The 14,454-nt window shown below is 44.6% G+C and overlaps 1 protein-coding gene across 3 annotated transcripts in view; it reads right to left on the bottom strand.

The window, feature by feature from the left end:
• Positions 1 to 200: 200 nt before the first annotated feature.
• Positions 201 to 14,454, bottom strand: part of CHRNA4 (cholinergic receptor nicotinic alpha 4 subunit) — an 84,211-nt gene continuing 69,957 nt past the window's right edge. For all 3 annotated transcript variants that reach the window (XM_081011204.1, XM_081011205.1, XM_081011206.1), the window contains one exon: positions 201 to 528. In XM_081011204.1, the coding sequence (XP_080867330.1) occupies positions 403 to 528 (126 nt within the window). In that variant the 3' untranslated portion in view covers positions 201 to 402. The remainder of the gene's footprint in view (positions 529 to 14,454) is intronic.

Here is a 14,454-nt window from a genome sequence, read left to right as displayed (position 1 = left end):
CTTCAGCTCAATACCCAGCCAGTGCTAAACTTCTCCATTGACTTGCCAGGAGGGACTGAGTCCATTATGTTAAGTGCCTCTATTTGCACTTGCTTTAAAGGAACACAGCTGTGTTCTCAGGAGTATATATGACAACAGATGCCGTCATGCTATGGATAAACTCTAATTGACCAGCCCCACCCCTCCCGCCCGCCCCCAAAGAGATATAGAAGATGAAGATGGCTTAGGCAAGTGATGCAACCTTGGAAGGCATCCTTGGAGCTCCCCAGGAATGGTTCATGCGCAGACATTACAACAAATCATTCGTAGCAGCCTTCTCCAGCATTCAGCTTTGCCCCTTCCAGGTGGATTGGAATCGGTTGAATGGGATGCGACGGATTCCTTTCCAGAGTTGTTTGGATCCTAGATCATTCCTGCCAGCCAAGGAGGTAGGAATAGGCCCACAGTCCCCAGCAAGCAAACAATGATGAACATCCAGAGGAAAATTCTGTCAATGACCATTGCCACGTACTTCCAGTCCTCCTTCACCTGGAATGAGAGAGGGGGAGAAGGAAGGACACTTACTGTACATTCAGAAAGCAGGAAGAAAGACTGTAGGTGTTTGCCAATTACTGGTTGGCCAAGAGGCACATAGATTTTTCTGTGTCTGTGATGGTGAGGTCATCTAAGGCAGAGCTGCCACCAGAGTTGGCAATGTGGGTAGGCAAACCCAAAGTTGGTTGGTTTTGGTCATGGGGAGCCTTGCCTTATATGACATCCTATTGACTGAATGTGTTTCGAAACCACAGTTCATTCAAAAGAATCCAGGGATGGTTATCAATAAAAAAACAACCCAATGAAAACCGTCAGACAAAAAAAGGATCAAATACAGTCCATTTCTGCAAGTATGAGTGGGATGTGTGAGCTTGCCTTTTGTCTGTAAGTTGCCCAGAGTGGCTGGGGAAACCCAACCAGATGGGCAGGGTATAAATATAATAATAATAATAATAATAATAATAATAATATCAGTTGGAATGACAATGCAGGGTTTGAAAGTTGTCGGACATCGTCCCAGATCATTACTGATACTTAACCTGCTTCTGTATTTCGTCTTCATAGCAAATGTTGCTGAAGAATCTAACTAACTCTAATGGTAGATCTAATGATGGTTCACCACAGGGAGTTGTTCTGGGTGGCTATGACATCTTGTCTCCTATGAATCAGAGACAAGCCATAAGTGTCACTCAAAACAACTCCCTGTATGACCACCTTTTGTTGAATGATCGCTGGATCTGCTGCCAGCCGGCAAACAGCAGCTCCCAAGTGCTGAAATATAAGACTCGAGCCTTTCTGAGATTTGGTTGCAAGTATCACCGCAGCATTATAATACGCTAACAAAACAATGAGGTAAGAGGTATTCCTCATACCACTGAAGGATTAAAAGCAATAGTTATTTGGAGCTTACTTATAAGGCCTGCAACCCACCTGGCACAGGGCTTTGTGAGCCACTGGTGGATCATCACCCACAACTTGGGAAAATGCTTGTCAGGAGTGCGTGCAGGAGCCAGGCCCTGTGACCAGTAGGGCTTCGCAGGACTGGGGCCTTCCTAAGTTTGTTCTGGAGAGGCAAGGCGCAGCCGCACAGGTGAGGCTGCTTGGTAACTCACTGCACCAGGTGGCTAGAGCCGGGAAGGGATATAAGGTCAGCATTTCCCTTCGGCTCTTTGCCACAGCAACACGTTTCCTGCCTTGCTGCGTTTGCCTCCTTGCTTCCTGATCCTTGGACCTCAGCTCCTTGACTCCTTGCCCCTTGGACCCTTGACTTTGTGACTCCCTGCTCCCTGACCCTCGGACCCCTGGCTTCTGGACTCTCGTTCCTGCTCCCACCCTGCCATCTTGCCCCCGGTCCTGACATCCTCAGCCAGGACTTCGATTGCCCATAGACCGGACCATGACAATGCTGGTCTCTACACTCATCTCCAGGCCTTCAAAGAGTCTTTCCCAGGCCTACCTAGAGATGCTAGGTAGAACCTGGGACCTTCTGCATGCCAAGCAGGTGTTCTGCTCCTGAGATACCTCAAAGGTTATTCACAAACATTGACACGCCAGTCACCCACATTGGTGAACCTTCTGTCACAGTGGAAAAAGTCGAGCTGGTATACAATATATGTACAGTGGTACCTCGGGTTAAGTACTTAATTCGTTCTGGAGGTCCGTACTTATCCTGAAACTGTTCTTAACCTGAAGCACCACTTTAGCTAATGGGGCCTCCTGCTGCTGCCGCACCACCGGAGCACGATTTCTGTTCTCACCCTGAAGCAAAGTTCTTAACCTGAAGCACTATTTCTGGGTTAGCGGAGTCTGTAACCTGAAGCGTATGTAACCCAAGGTACCACTGTAATATATAACTGAATCATAGGATTATAGACTTGGAAAGAACCATGAGGATCATTTAGTCCAACCCTCTGCAATGTAGGAGTCTTGAACCCACAACCCTGTCTCAAGCTCTACTGACAGAGAGAGAGAGAGAGAGAGAGAGAGAGAGAGAGAGAGATTCCCGCCATGAAAAAGTCAAAGCATTTTTGGAAAAGAAAGAATAGATCTACCTAGGGACATCCTGTCAGTTACATATTTCCCAGCTTTCCTTCTATACACTTAAGGAAATGCAAAAAGTTTGCTACATCGCTGTCAATCATTCAGTTCTATTGACCAAAAGTCTCTTCCCATCTAGCATTTGGTGCTTTGACTGAAGATGTTTGGCACCCCCTGGAGAATGGCAACTTCTTCCAAGCCTTCCTTACTCAAAATTGCTCAGATCTTTGGCCCAAGGAGGAACCTCAGTTCATCATCATCATTATTTTCAAAAATATTGTTTACTTATTGCATTTTAAAAAAAGATTAAAATAAAAAGCGTACAGTTTAGGTTGTGCCTGAAGTAATGTGAAACTATGGCCAGTACTTCTTCATGACCATTTCTCTTTGGTGATTCAAAAGAAAGGAGATGGTTGCTATTAGCACAATAAGCCACAGATTCTGCCTATCATCGTTCAATATTGGGAGCTGTCTTTGTTTCCTAAATCTTTCTAATGAAATTTGGGAAGAGATCAGCAAGTTACTGGCTGAAACGCCTGTGTTCTATTTTTATGCACACCAAGCAGAAGAAGCGTGGGGCTTAATGGGATCTTATATCCGGCAATGTTCTCAACTGCGGTTACAACATTGCTCCAATAATGGAATTCTACCACATACAAGGGCGGAGGGAAGCACTCGTTGTCTTTTAACATTAACAACAAATACTGGGAATATTCCCATACATTCTCCATAATGTCACTGAACTATGATACTATCGACAGAGATTTTCTTTCCAGCTAAGGCTTTGAGGAAACTCTCTGCAGATTTTAACATTTTATGTGGTTTTTATGGTATGATTATATGTGAAATAGTTGTAAATGGCTCTGCTAATTTTTGTGAATAGTGATACACACACACATCAACTGGGATAGCTCAGTTGGTAGAGCATGAGACTCTTAATTTCAGGGTCATAAATTGGGCAAAAGATTCCTGCATTGCAATGGTTTGAGCTAGATGATCCTAGTGGCTCCTTCCAACTCTACAAATAAAATCAATCAATATATCTATTGATAAATTGCCTTTGGCCTGTGACTGTGACCTCTGTCCTGTTGGTACAGAACAAGACTTAGAATGGACAAACCTGTAATTGCTCTAGGCTTTGTGGAGTCCTGGCTAGGCTCATGGGATGGAGCCATCATATGAACTTGCATGAGGGCTGAGGTCAACTGCTCTGGTTCTCTGTACTATCAGAAGGACACAAAGGACAGGGCCTTCTCTGTGGCGGCTTCAATGTGATAAAATGCCGTCTCAAGAGCAGTCCACCTGGCTTCATCTCAGCTCCTTTTTCCAGTGAGCAATTAAAACCTATTTTCCCCCAGCATGCCTTTGAGGGTGCCACATTTTAACAACAGTTTTCTGATGCTGCTTTTTAAAACTTTGATAACCAGTTGATGCTGTCAATTGCCTCTCCAAGGAAAGTGAGGGCATCCATGGCTACAATTGATGATAGCTACATGCAACCTCCATATTCAGGGGCAGTATAGCACTGACTAGCAGCTGCTGAAGAATAACTGGGAGAGGGTTATTGACTTCATGACCTGATTGTGGGCACGTCAAATTGAGTATCTGCTGCTGGCCACTGTAGGGAACAGGACATTGGACTAAATAGATCACTGGTTTGATTGGTCAGGACTCTCTTTATATCAGTCTTCTTCTTAGTTTATTTTTAAAGTTTAGAAGCATTGTGGTTTATTTGTATTTTCTTCACCTCTTTAGAGTACGCCTTTGAAACCCAGAAGGGCTACAGCTCAGTGGTAGAACATCTGTCTGGCATGCAGAATGTCCTAGCTTCAATTCCTTGCACCTTCAGGTAAGGCTGAGAGAGACCCAAGTCTGAATCCCTGGAGAGCCACTGCCAGCCAGAGCTTGATAAACCAGCCAAGCTTGGGATAAGGCAGTTTCCTATGTTCCCAAGTGAGACAGTAAAGGTAAAGGGACACCTGACCATTAGGTCCAGTTGTGGCTGACTCTGGGGTTGCAGCACTCATCTCGCTTTATTGGACAAGGGAGTCGGCGTACAGCTTCCGGATCATGTGGCCAGCATGACTAAGCCTCTTCTGATGAACCAGAGCAGCGCACAGAAACGCCGTTTACCTTCCCACCGGAGTAGTACCTATTTATCTTCTTGCACTTGAAGTGCTTTTGAACTGCTAGGTTGACAGGAGCAGGGACCGAGCAATGGGAGCTCACCCCATCGTGGGGATTCAAACCGCTGACCTTCTGATCGGCAAGCCCTAGGCTCTGTGGTATAACCCACAGCACCACCCACAAGACAGTAAAGGATGCCCAAATTCTAAACTGGAAAGAGGGTTCAGAATTTCTTGAAACAGCTACCTGAGTTAAACTACTACGTCACCCTGGGAAGAGAGCACAAGCTATTTGTCCTCCTCTCACCCTTTAAGAAGCCCCCTCCCAAGCATTAGCCCCTGCTATCCACATAACCAGTCCTCTGATCTGTCATTCTGTCCAGCTTGACAGTTACCACAAAAGCGGCTGTGTAAAATCATCCGTCACCCTCACTTCCTACATTAATTATTACCATGCCACGGTTGTGTTGCTGCTTCTTCAAATCTCAAAACGCCAGGAAAAATCATGTCACATCAAGATGGTGCTAACGTCCGAGTGAAGCATGTTGTGATTCTGCTATCAGCTCTTGGAATTATTTATGGCGCTTAAGTTATCTGGCAAATTCCCCTCTTTGCTCTGCTTGCAAATCGTTACCAAAAAACGTGCTCTGGTTTCTTATTTCAGGCTGTCAAATTACAAGTGCAAAAATAGGGCAGCAGCTTAAGAACTGCCCCCTCCCCAAAGGACACAGATGAGCATAAACCCCATTTTCCAATACAGTAGTACCTTGGTTCTCAAAATCCCTTCCAGAAGTCCGTTCCAAAACCAAAGCGTTCCAAAACCAAGATGCGGTTTCCCATAGAAAGTAATGCAAAATGGATTAATCCATTCCAGACTTTCAAAAACAACCCCTAAAACAGCAATTTAACATGAATTTTACTATCTAACGAGACCATCGATCCATAAACTGAAAGCAATAAACAATGTACACAATCAATCAATCAGTAGCTGAACTGGGTTCCACACAGTCACAAAAACAAAACAAAGAAAGCTACAAAACCAATGCGGAAAAAATAGCAAAAACAGACAGACCTCAGTGTAACACTCAAAATGGAAGTATGGCACTCAAATCGGAAGCATAACACTCAAAACGGAGGATGTTCGGCTTCTGAAAAAAGTTTGCAAACCAGAACACTTACTTCCAGGTTTGCAGTGTTTGGGTTCCAAGTTGTTTTGAGTACCAAGGCATTTGAGAACCAAGGTACCACTGTGCGCCAGTTTAGAAGTGTATAATTCAAGTGAAACACAACAGCTCTCACCATAGGAAGATTGTGAGCAGGTGAGATTTGTGCCAGTCTCCTGTCCAGGTTCCAACTATGGATGGGCAACTTCACAGCTCTTCCAACCCTCTCTACTTGAGCTGGATAGCCCTTCTGATAAGGGACTGCCATCTATAAAGCAGGACAAAGGGCCACCCTAGTTCAAAACAATGAATTTCAGTAAGACCATATAAGCCATTCCATTCAAAGGCTCCATCACTATCACTAATACTAAGAGATCTTAAGTGGGTCCTAGTTTGTCTGAGAGTCCACTTCAAGGTCAGAACATAAGAAGAGCCTGTTGGATCAAGCCAATGAGGATATGATACCCATCTTCAAATATCTCAAGGGCTGTCACATGGAAGAGGGAACAAGCTTGTTTTCTCCTGCTCTGGAGGGTAGGACTCAAACCAATGGCTGCAAGTTACAAGAAAGGAGATTCCGAATAAACATCAGGAAGATATCGCTGTGGGCCATCGATTGATAAAACTGAAGTGGTGGACTTGGCATGTCTATGATTCTAACGAGACCTGACTAAAATTTTGGCAGAATTTGGTTTCAGCTTCTTACATCCATGCTTATTTAACTTCATCAATGTCTGCATGTTTCCCCAAGAGTCAAATTAAATTAATATCAAGCCTACTAGACATGTTCTCTGGGGGGCAATTAACCCCCCCCCCAGTACTTTTTAGGATGGAGAAATCAGTTCACAGAGGAGAAAAAGAGCTACTTATATTTCAAAAGAACAGCTTACAATTTAACTTGATTTGGAGGTCTGGAACTCGGCCCTTTATTCATTGTAATGAGACTTGGAGGAGCGGGGAACTGACCGGGATAAAAGTCTCTGCTTAGAAGGGAAGGCGTTTCAAAGGGTAGGTGGCACCACATTAAAGGCCTGTGAGTTTGGAATGCACCTCCTGATAAGATGGTACCTGCAGGATGCCCTTTCTGGCAGAGAGCAGTGATCAGCTGGGTATTTAAAGGGTGAGATAATCTTGGTCCCAGACTGTATGGGGCAGTGATGGCCAAACTTGGCCCTCCAGCTGTTTAGGGACCACAACTCCCATCATCCCTAGCTAACAGGACCAGTGGTCAGGGATGATGGGAAGTATAGTCCCAAAACAGCTGGGTGGCCAAGTTTGGCCATCACTGGTATAGGGCTTTGCATACCAGTTCCAGTACTTTGAACATAGCTCAGTACCCAATTTGCAGCCAGTGTATCTCAACCATCTTTTGGAAACCAGTTTACCAACAAACACTAGAACGAAAATACCTCCCTCATGGGGTCCTACATAGCATGCTGTTCTATACATTTTTTTTCAAATTGCTGTCCATTTCTCCCCTTCCTGTAGTTCTTTGTATAAGCAGCTTTGCACAAAATCCAGCATTCAGGAAGACTCTCCAACAAAATGGCAGATGAACAGTCTTGGTGGGCCATGGTCAGACATGCTAACAGGGGACCTGTCTTCTAAATCTCAGGGGACCCCATGTTAGTTGGCATACGGAGCAGAGGAAAAGCATTTACTTTATTCACAAGCAATTTCTTCCAAATAAAACCCTCAATACTATTAGGAGCATAATGATGGGAGTGAGGACGGATGGACTTGCCAGTTTCACTTTCTCATTTTTCCAGTCTCAAGTTTAATTCTCCACATTTCTATATCAGCTTGTTTTGGTTTTTTTAATTCGCCAGCATTTTAGTGCTAAATTCTCCTAATCTACACATTTTTGTATGTGACGTTACCCAGCAAACCCATTTTTGCAAGGCAAAGTTTTCTAATATGACATATTTCACTATGTAGTTTTCACCAATATATGCACCTGTGTCCAAATTTTACCCAAGCACATGATTTTTTTTTTTTTTTTTTTTTGGTACACTTGGCTGGAGAACTGCAAAATTCAGAAAAGTGCTGTTTTCAAAGTGTGCCTGATTTTCACTTTGTGTGTTGTTCCGGAAAGCGTGACTTACACATGTTCACCTTTAAATGTGAACTGAATCACTTCTCCAACCCATCTGTAGTTGAGAGTCACCAGGACTAGAACCAAGAACCTTTGCGCCTGGGCTCTCATCCAGTGAGACACAAGACTCCTGGGACAGCGATTTCCATCCACTCAGGTAACCCATTGGCCTTCTCCCACCTGGTAAGGCTATTCAAGTATCCAGGTCAAACGCGAGCTTTGGGATGTTGGATAGAGGCCATTTTGAATGAGAGACCAGAGGACCTTTAAGAGACACCAATCAGAGTGCCAATTTATTCAGCCCAATGCGTTTTGATTACAGACTTCGTCAGGGGCAAAGCAACTCTGTATTTTCTATGTGCTCTGTTGCAAAGTGATTCAGCAGAGCAAACAGAAAATAAACACTGACAAATGTTGCAATCCAAATGCAGCGGGCTGAATAAATGAGATTTTTTTGAGTGAAACTCAGAGGTCCTTTCCTGCTTCGTTACGGAACTGCTTATGTTCCCACCCTGCTCTTTCTCTGTCGTCTGGATTTCTCTCAAGCCCTTCAGCTAAGGAAGATGTTCCCCACATGTGGTTGGACTAAATCCGGATTAAGGGGTTTTCCCAGGACAGCGGAGGGTGTGTGTGCTGTGTCCCATTGGTGAAGTGGTGGTGACACTCTTTTCTGATAGGAAATGCTCTGGGGATGGGGACAAAAAATGGGGAGGGGTTCAAGGAGGGTCAGTTGCAGGGGGAGTGAGAAATGTTTTTATTTTCATCTGAGGAATGTTGGAGGGTATGCAGGAACAGACCCAAACAAACCCAGGTCACTAGTCCCTAGAAAATCTCAATTGCACAAGGCCATTTCTGGAACACCCTATTGCTTCCTGTCTTCTGGCTTTGTTTTTCCCTTTTAAAAACAAAAACAAAACACCCAACAACATCATCAACAACAAAAAACCTCAAGCACTCAATTAGAAGAACCACTTACTTTTAATACAACCACATTCCCCTTGTGGCAGTGAGGCTTCTACAGAATACTGATCAGGAACTTAAAGACAGGCACATCCTGATAAGTGATGGCTTGTTAAATTCCCCCCTTTCAGACCAATCCTTCCTATGCATATTTATGTGAAAGTAAATCCCACCGAATTCATGGGGATTGAGAGTTAGATGAGATGAGATGATGGGAGATACATGGCTGTATTTCCCATTTTTAAATGGAACCTAAATGCAGCTGGGAGGGGCAGGAATTGGCTTGGATGCTCACTTAACACCTGCATACTTCCTCTTGTTGGGCAAATAGCAGTTTTGAGGCTCATTTTCTAAGGGGAAAGGGGAAACTTTCTAGGTTAAAGAAAAAATGTTAAAAACCAAAGGGAGTCCAAGTCCATGTTCACCCCATACATTCAGAGCACTGTGATGCAACTTAAACAGTCATGGCTTCCCCCCAATGATTTTGGGAGCTTAAAAGCTGTTAGGTGACCCCCATTAGTTGTTAGGGCCAAAAGGATGATCAGTTTTCACACATGCCAGTAATTAAAACGGAGAGGTGGACAGTAACATTTATCTTGGCTCTGACATTGTTTTCTGGTTTTGACTGCAGACAAGCATCAAGGGCATCTAGGAAACTTTGGGCTGCAGCTGACTAAGTCCTACTCAAAGTAGACCTATAAAAATGAATGGAACTAGGCCAGTCATTAATGGGTCTGTTCTGAGTACAACTAATATGTGGGATATAAAGATGTCAGTCAAGTCCAACATCCCGAGAGAGGACTAACTGCCTCTATGTGGCAGACAGTTTTGTCAGTTTGTTGGTTGAAGAAGAAGAAGAAGAAGAAGAAGAAGAAGAAGAAGAAGAAGAAGAAGAGTTTGGATTTGATATCCCACTTTATCACTACTCTAAGGAGTCTCAAAGCGGTTAACAATCTCCTTTCTCTTCCTCTCCCAAAACAAACACTCTGTGAGGTGAGTGAGGCTGAGAGACTTCAGAGAAGTGTGACTAGCCCAAGGTCACCCAGCAGCTGCATGTGGAGGAGCGGGGAAGTGAACCTGGTTCACCAGATTACGAATCCACAGCTCTTAACCACTACACCACACTGGCTCCACGCTGGTTGGTCGGTGCTGCAAGGAGTGTTAACTGGTAACTGCTCGGATGCAGTCTTCTCATGACTCACTACTATCTAGTATATAGTTTATCTGTTATGTAACCTAAGCCTGCCTTCAGGAACAACTCTGTAAACCTGAATGAATCTGATAGTAAAGTAGTTTATGTTAATATGATTCAGATTCATGTGTGTTTTCTTTAAGAGGGACAGAAAGGGATATCAACCAGGAAGGTATAATTATTGATAGGACTCAAACGAGTTAGCAACCCACTTGTCGCTGCATAAACTCAAACAGGGGATCATTTAAACTCTGCTAAATTATATAAACGTTTCCACATAATACTGGATGCTGCCTTTTTGTCCCAATAGCCTTTTGTATGGAGGCATTCTTCTTCTTCTTCTTTTGAAAAAGCCCAATAACCTTGCCTTTAAAGAGTCAGATGCCATCAAGCTGTTTTTATAAGGACGACATCATTTCCTGTAATGGGGGAGAAAAGCCATTCTGCAGCCAGTTAATTCTGGTGCTCAAGCATAATGGCTGCAAAGGTGCACAGGATGAATAAGCCAACTGTCCTATTTCCAGTTCAGACAAGAACATTTCATTTCCTCTCCAAATGATGGATTGCTTCCATTTATTATGCAGGACAAGACTAAATCCCCAACATTTCCAAGGGAGTTGGGAACTCAGGTTTAATGTCTGCCACTCAGATATTAGACAGGCTATGTGTCCTCTTTGGTCCCAGTGAGCAAACACAGAGTTCAGCATCCCGAGAATCTTAGTTTTCCTTTTTTTTTTTAAGAGAGACAGAGAGAAAGTTGCTTGTCCTTAAGACTGGGTTGGGAATTTATGATCCTGCCTGTGTTGCTAGACTAGAACCCACATCGTTCTAGATCACTGGACATGCCAACTGGGGTTGATGGGCCACAGGTTCCCCAACACGCACCCATGCCCCAAGACAAAATGAACGTGAAATTAAGTGGTAAGTTTCATCAGCGAAGCATATCTCGGTGGATGGTTACATGGTTTATTTATTCCTAAGAGCAGTTATGAGGCTGGAGGAGACTCTTGTGAGTCTCATGGACTGCAAGAAGATCAAACCTATCCATTCTGAAACCCACCCATCAGCCCTGAGTGCTCACTGGAAGGACAGATCCTGAAGCTGAGGCTCCAATACTTTGACCACCTCATGAGAAGAGAAGACTCCCTGGAAAAGACCCTGATGTTGGGAAAGATGGAGGGCACAAGGAGAAGGGGACGACAGAGGACGAGATGGTTGGACAGTGTTCTTGAAACTACCAGCATGAGTTTGACCAAACTGCGGGAGGCAGTGGAAGACAGGAGTGCCTGGCGTGCTGTGGTCCATGGGGTCACAAAGAGTCAGACATGACTAAACGACTAAACAACAACAAGAAGAAGAGCAGTTTATACTGCCTTCTCATAAAATACCACAGCAGTGTGAAGCAATACAAACCCACGGAAAATATATTCTGCAAAAAATTGTCAAATATATTCAACATGATTTGCATGCTACATGTTCCTGATTCAACCCCCGGCCTCTCCAGGCAGGACTGGGAGTGTCCACTCCCTAAAAGGCTGATGAACTGCTTCCAGTCAGGTGTCAACAATCCTGAGTTAGATGGACAAGTGGTCTCACTGAACTGAAGGCCGCCTCCTGTGTTCCTATTTAAACCAGCTTTCAATACAGAACCATGATGACTAGATTCTTGCTTTATTTGCAGAAGAAGGGATGCATCTCAGCAACGGAGCACATGCTATAGGTTCTAGGTTCAGTTCACGGCATCTCTAGGTAAAGTGGAGAAAGACACCTGTCTGCAGGTAATGGTAAAGGTAAAGAAAGCCTGGATGGTTAAGTTTAGTCAAAGGCGACTGTGGGATGTGGCACTCATCTTGCTTTCAGGCCGAGGGAGCCAGTGTTTGTCCACAGACAGCTTTCCGGCTCATGTGGCCAGCATGACTAAAACACTACTGGTGGAACAGAACACTGTGACGGAAACCAAAGCACATGGAAATGCTGTTTGCCTTCCCACCACAGCGGTACCTATTTATCTACTTGCACTGGTGTGCTTTCGAACTGCTAGGTTGGCAGGAGCTGGGACAGAGCAATGGGAGCTCACCCCATCATGGGGATTCGAACCGCCAACCTTCCGATCGGCAAGCCCAAGAGGCTCGGTGGTTTAGACCACAGTGCCACCACATCCTCACACCTGATTGCAACGCAAATCAGAGTAGAAAACACTGAAAAGTATAAACTGGCTTCTTATGTGCTTCCTAATTTGCACAATCCATACAAATTTCAGAATGTAGTTTTCTTGGGGTGAAATTTGAGTTGCATTGGTGCAAAGGGTTGATTTTTTTGAGAGGTAGGGAAAGCATTGAGTTAATTCTGATGCAAAACATTTATACAAGCCAGCGCAGGCTTACCCGACAGAGTTCAAGACACTTTTCTGGGGAAATTACTTTAGTCCCTGTGGCGTTGGAAGCTAGAGAGGCAATTTTCCCTTTTCAGAAGCAACCCAAGAACAAAACAAGCATCCTAATATTATGGATTCTCTCTCTTTCCCCAAATAAAGTTGATGGAAACTCAAGGCCGCCGGTGGTAAGTTATTTCCCTCCAATTCGAGTCCTCACTCACACACTGGATTGTTTGTTTGTTGTTGTTGTTGTTGTTGTTGTTGTTAATTCTATTGTATTAATCGTGCAATGGGCCTGTCCTTTGCAACAGCAAGCGCCACGATGTGTCACACGAGGGAGAGGCATCGACAGGCTAGAAAAACAGGCACCTGAATATTGCATTTTTCATCACCCAACCTTATGTTGCCAATTAAAGGCAGCGAAAAAAGAAGAAAGTGTGGGATCAGGGAAACAATAACAGCATAATGATTTCTTCAATAACGTTATGAAAGATATTTATGAGAAATGCGTGGCAAGATTTCCCCCAGCAAGCAAAACTAAAAAAATAAAACCGGAAAAGAAGAAAAATAAAAGATTGCTTCTTTTATGAGTAATCAGGGGGGAAGCAACACAGAACAAATTCTATTGTGTGACTTCCAATGAATGGGACTAGTTCTATTATTATGATGACTGCAAAGCAAGAACAGCAGTTGATGGGTTTTCTGTTTCTTGGGTAGGAGGCTATTATTGTGTTCAGATCAAATCTGACTGGGCAGGTGGCAACTGGGCAGTTCAGGATTTCCTTAGATGAAGGGGAGCAAAGGTTTTTCGTCTGAGGGTGGCATTCACCCATGGCCAACCCCCCAGGGGTCTTATCCCTGTGGTGAGGGTTGGCAAAAGTGGTGGGGGGGCCACACCCCACATGCTCGCAGGCACACACACCTCACAGGGTTGTGCAAGCCACACAGACCCCAATCCTCACTCCCACTCATCAGATGATGGGGGAAGGGGAACATTGCATCTCCATCAGGTTACAGGGCTGATCAAGGACACCTCAGTGCCATGTCTACTTTTTTTTTTTCTACAGCTGCCAAAATCAGTGGGGCCTTGGGGGACCAGGGGGAAAAATCAACAGGGGAGACCAGATCAAGCCCCCTGTCTGGTGTGTGGCCAGCCTTAGCTTAAACGAAATTATTATTCAGATGTCTGGTCAGTAAGTAGATTTCTGGTCAGTAAGTAGATTTCCCAGAGGGCTACTTTGAGAGGTGCTACCCTCTGTCTTAGGGATGCGGATGGTGCTGTGGGTTAAAGGACAGAGCCTAGGACTTGCCGATCAGAAGGTCGGTGGTTTGAATTCTCGCAACGGGGTGAGCACCTGTTGCTCGGTCCCTGCTCCTGCCAACCTAGCAATTCGAAAGCACGTCAAAGTGCAAGTAGATAAATAGGTACCGCTCCAGTGGGAAGGCAAACGGCATTTCCGTGCGCTGCTCTGGTTCGCTAGAAGTGGCTTAGTCATGCTGGCCACATGACCCGGAAGCTGTATGCCGGCTCCCTCAGCCAATAAAGCAAGATGAGCGCCGCAACCCCAGAGTCGGCCATGACTGGACCTAATGGTCAGGGGTCCCTTTACCTTTTTACCCTCTGTCTTAAGGTCAAGATGCCACAGAAGTCACTTTTGCCAAACCTGTTGCTGCTGCTTTCTTGACTGGCAAAGGAAATGGAGCTAATAAGCATCTTTTAGTGGCCCGGATTTGGCCCAGGGACTTGCAGTTGCTAACCTGCAATCTATTTTGGCCTGGTTTAGATGATGGACTCTGCTTTCATATGCTAGTGAACATGCATGGATGGGGGGTGCAACTCTGTCGAATCTCTGTGACCCCACTATTTTAAAGAATGAAAAAGTGCAAGGTTTTAACCATTTGTTTTCCCAGTCTTGCCGAATGCTATATAGCACACTTTTATTGTCTCGGAGTGGGGTTTACTTGCAAGTTGC

The sequence above is a fragment of the Podarcis pityusensis genome (assembly GCF_964106645.2).
Source record: "Podarcis pityusensis genome assembly, chromosome: 6".
Lineage (NCBI taxonomy): Eukaryota > Metazoa > Chordata > Lepidosauria > Squamata > Lacertidae > Podarcis > Podarcis pityusensis.
The sequence above is the reverse complement of the archived record's forward strand: the minus strand, read 5'-3'. Positions and strand labels throughout refer to the sequence as shown.